Below are 3,472 nucleotides of genomic sequence, written 5' to 3'. Positions count from 1 at the left end.
TAAATATGGTGCAAAATAAATGTAACATGTGTAGAATACTAAAGCTTAATATAACAAAGAAACATATTGAGTCAGTCATTCACATAACAATCAAGGTATCAAAGCCACATCAATGGCAATGGCTTTTCTACACCATAACTCCTTCACCATTTCCATGGAGTTCCCTGCAAGTTTAAGTCCATCCCCACCTGCAACTTTCAATCTTTTTCTGTCCATAAAAACACCCAGATTCTTGTTTGTGAAGAAAGTCAACAAAAGTCAACAACTTTGCCATTGCAATTCAGTCTCATCATCTGGTCAACAACTTCAAGAATCGGTGGTTGACGACGGTGGAGGAGGTGGTGGTGGTGGTGATGGGTGGGATGGTAAATATGATGATGGGAAGGGGCAGTTTAGTAATTTGGTGAAGGAGCATGGGTGGCAAGTGAGGAGGATGGTTGAAGAAGATAATGAGATGAGAAGTGTGGCTAATATTCAAGCAGAGGCTTTTTATGAGCCACTCATTATCTTCAATGATGTCTTCTTCAACTTCTTTGAGGTAAGTAGTGACTACTTGTACCTTATTTTATTATACTTGTACCTTACTTATTTCATAATCAATTAGTAAAACATTAAAACTAATTAGTTATAAGAAATTATAACTAAAAATGCTGAAGAAGCGTCTTCTTTTTTTTTTAACTCTGTGCATACCTTAAAAGTGGTTGGGCTAAGTTTGCTGACGTTTTTTTAATGAAACGTCTTCAGAAAAACAAATAGTAGATGGCAATGTCTGTGTGTGATCTAAGATTGCATACAAGCATAGTCTATGTTTAATTTTTCGAGTCATTTAAAAGTTTTTTAAAAGTCTGAAGCCTTATATGTGTGTTTTACAAAACAGGATTTTTATGGACGTGACATGTGGTCATAGCCATTCATTTAAATTTAATGCATCAAAATCTTTTGTTCATGTTCGTTCAATAAACAAACTCGTCGATCAGCTCACGAGTGGTTCAAGGAACGTTCGATTCATTTACAGACATACTTCTCTAGTTTAGAGATTAGCTTCCTGTTCATTCATGTCTCTAAAGGCGCGCAAAAAACACACGTTTAATACCAATTTTACTGTACACACATTCAGGCTGAGGTCCTTGCAGGGCTCCTTTACAGACTAAGAAATTCACCACCTGATAGGTCAGTCATTTTCACATTTATTTTTCTTCTAAGATCATTATCTCATATCTAGATTTACTTGCTTTGAAATTTTGATATTTTTGCATTTTATTTTTAAAATCTTATTTTGCTTGTTTTGATTGCACACATTTTTCACTCTGTATGGAAACTAGATCGGATTGGCATGTTAAACCGGAAACTAGTGTGTTTCATTATGAGCTAATGAAATAGTCAGTTTTAGAAAAACTAGCCAAAACTTCAAACCTGGAGAAAAACCGGTCAAAACGACCTATGTTGCCTCTTCCAGTTGTTGGACGGCTGGTTTTGAGACCATTAAACTCGTGGACCGCCAGAGCTAGCGGTTCAATATCCGGTCTGATTCAATAAAAAACACTTTTTGTCATCTGTTAGGGGTAATGCTATTGTATTACTGGTGTAATAGAGTAGGAACAAGTTTTGCCGTTCAAAAAAATAAAATAATTGAAAAGATCAAGTGCTCTTAGATCAATGTATGTGAGAATATAGAAAACCGTTGGTGTATATAACATGTTATCACATGCTACCATAGTTGTTAATAGCGAATAGCGACAAATAGCGACCGCTATTTTATATATAGCGATATACTAGAAAAAGAATTTTGAAAATTTTTATATGTATATTATATCAAAATACCTTGGTATATATGCTATTTTACATGTATATTTTACAAAAACATATAAATCCAGCTATTTTATAGCTATATCTAATTGCTATCTACATCAAAAAAAAAAAAAAAAAACTAACTGTCGCTATTCACGCTATTGGTTGCTATGACCCAAATAGCGACACTTGGTCGCTTCGCTACATACCGCACTATAGCGGTCGCTATAGCCGCTATTAACAACTATGCATGCTACACTTGATACAATTCTTGAAAAACACATTTTTTATCGATTAAAAAATTATGAGCCATTTTTAACCAATATGATACTTCAATATATAACTTGATTTTTAATACTGAATTATTAACAATATTTTGTACATTTTAATCAATGATGATATCAGATACGCATGTTTGGTTGCTGAGGCGACCACAAGCGATAGTGAAGTAAAACAACTTGTAGGGGTAGTGGATGCTACCGTTTTCAGAGACGCATCTGTTCTCGAGCATTTATCTGGAGCCGATGAGTATCTCTACGTGTCAGGAATAGCGGTTTTACCTAATTTCAGGTGTATTATATTACCCCAAAATTTCTTATATTAGTTTACTTTGTAAACGGGTGATCGTTTCTAAAATGAAAATAATCAGGCTTCAAGTTATATGTAGCTCAACATGTCGCGTTTGGGATTGCTTTTTAACCCATTTTATTATCCAGGTCGATCCACCCACCCATTTGACTCGTTTAGATAAACGGGTCAAACGAGCATGTGTTAGGGTTGCGTGATTTTATTTGTGTCTGGATTATGATTGATATATTGACACAGACAAACATACGGGTAGCCTCCAGGTTCAACATGACACGATTGATACCCCTACAATATAACATGACATTGAAAACTTGTTCATTAGTCATGTTATACATCTTAATAATGCACATTCACATGCATGTAACTAATATCACTTTGATTTATGGATAGACGGAAAAAAGTTGCAAGTGTGCTGCTCAAGTCATGTGAAATGTTGGCTCGGTTTTGGGGTTATAAGTATTTGGTGTTGCGAGCTTATGAAGACGATTTGGGTGCTCGAACGTTGTATGCAAATGCAGGATATAAGATTGTGTCGAGCGACCCTGTATGGACGACGAGTTGGATAGGAAGAAGGCGTCGAGTTCTTATGATCAAACAATGTAATTTAACATGAAATATATTACATTTAAATAAAAATTTATCAAACCTTAGATGATGTAAATTATGTGTGATTCCTGTACTGTATAAATAGTTTATATACCTGAATCTTCTAATTTTATTTGTATAGAAGTTATCAAACTGTTCACCACAACTGACATTATGTAACATTCCCAAAATTTTAAATTTAAAATAATGTTATTAACGAATAGATCATGGGTAAGTTGAATGTTAGAAATATGAAGTACCTAGACGGGTTTAGGAATTGTTTAATAATTTAATTATAAAAATACATTATATTTAAACCTACTCCGTTCTTAATGAAACTTGGTTCAAAATGTAGATAAGATTATTCTCGTTCTAATGACATGTTCATTGTTTTGTAAAACGTCATATTTTAGAAGTTATAAACGTCAAATAAACGAAGCAGCTGAATTAATTATAATATATAAATAATAAAATAATAATAAAAACTAAACTTACATTTGAATCTACGTCT

At 33.6% G+C, this 3,472-nt stretch overlaps 1 protein-coding gene across 1 annotated transcript; it reads left to right on the top strand.

Annotated features, from left to right (window-relative positions):
- On the top strand, positions 1-3,127 carry LOC110941138. Its single transcript, XM_022182756.2, has 4 exons — positions 1-538; positions 1,118-1,170; positions 2,194-2,358; positions 2,767-3,127. Exons 1-4 carry the CDS (start codon positions 113-115, stop codon positions 2,987-2,989), a joined length of 867 nt encoding a protein of 288 aa, XP_022038448.1. The 5' UTR covers positions 1-112; the 3' UTR covers positions 2,990-3,127.
- Positions 3,128-3,472: the final 345 nt, after the last annotated feature.

Source organism: Helianthus annuus, chromosome 5 (assembly GCF_002127325.2).
Source record: "Helianthus annuus cultivar XRQ/B chromosome 5, HanXRQr2.0-SUNRISE, whole genome shotgun sequence".
Lineage (NCBI taxonomy): Eukaryota > Viridiplantae > Streptophyta > Magnoliopsida > Asterales > Asteraceae > Helianthus > Helianthus annuus.
This window is presented reverse-complemented; position numbering and strand designations above follow the sequence as displayed.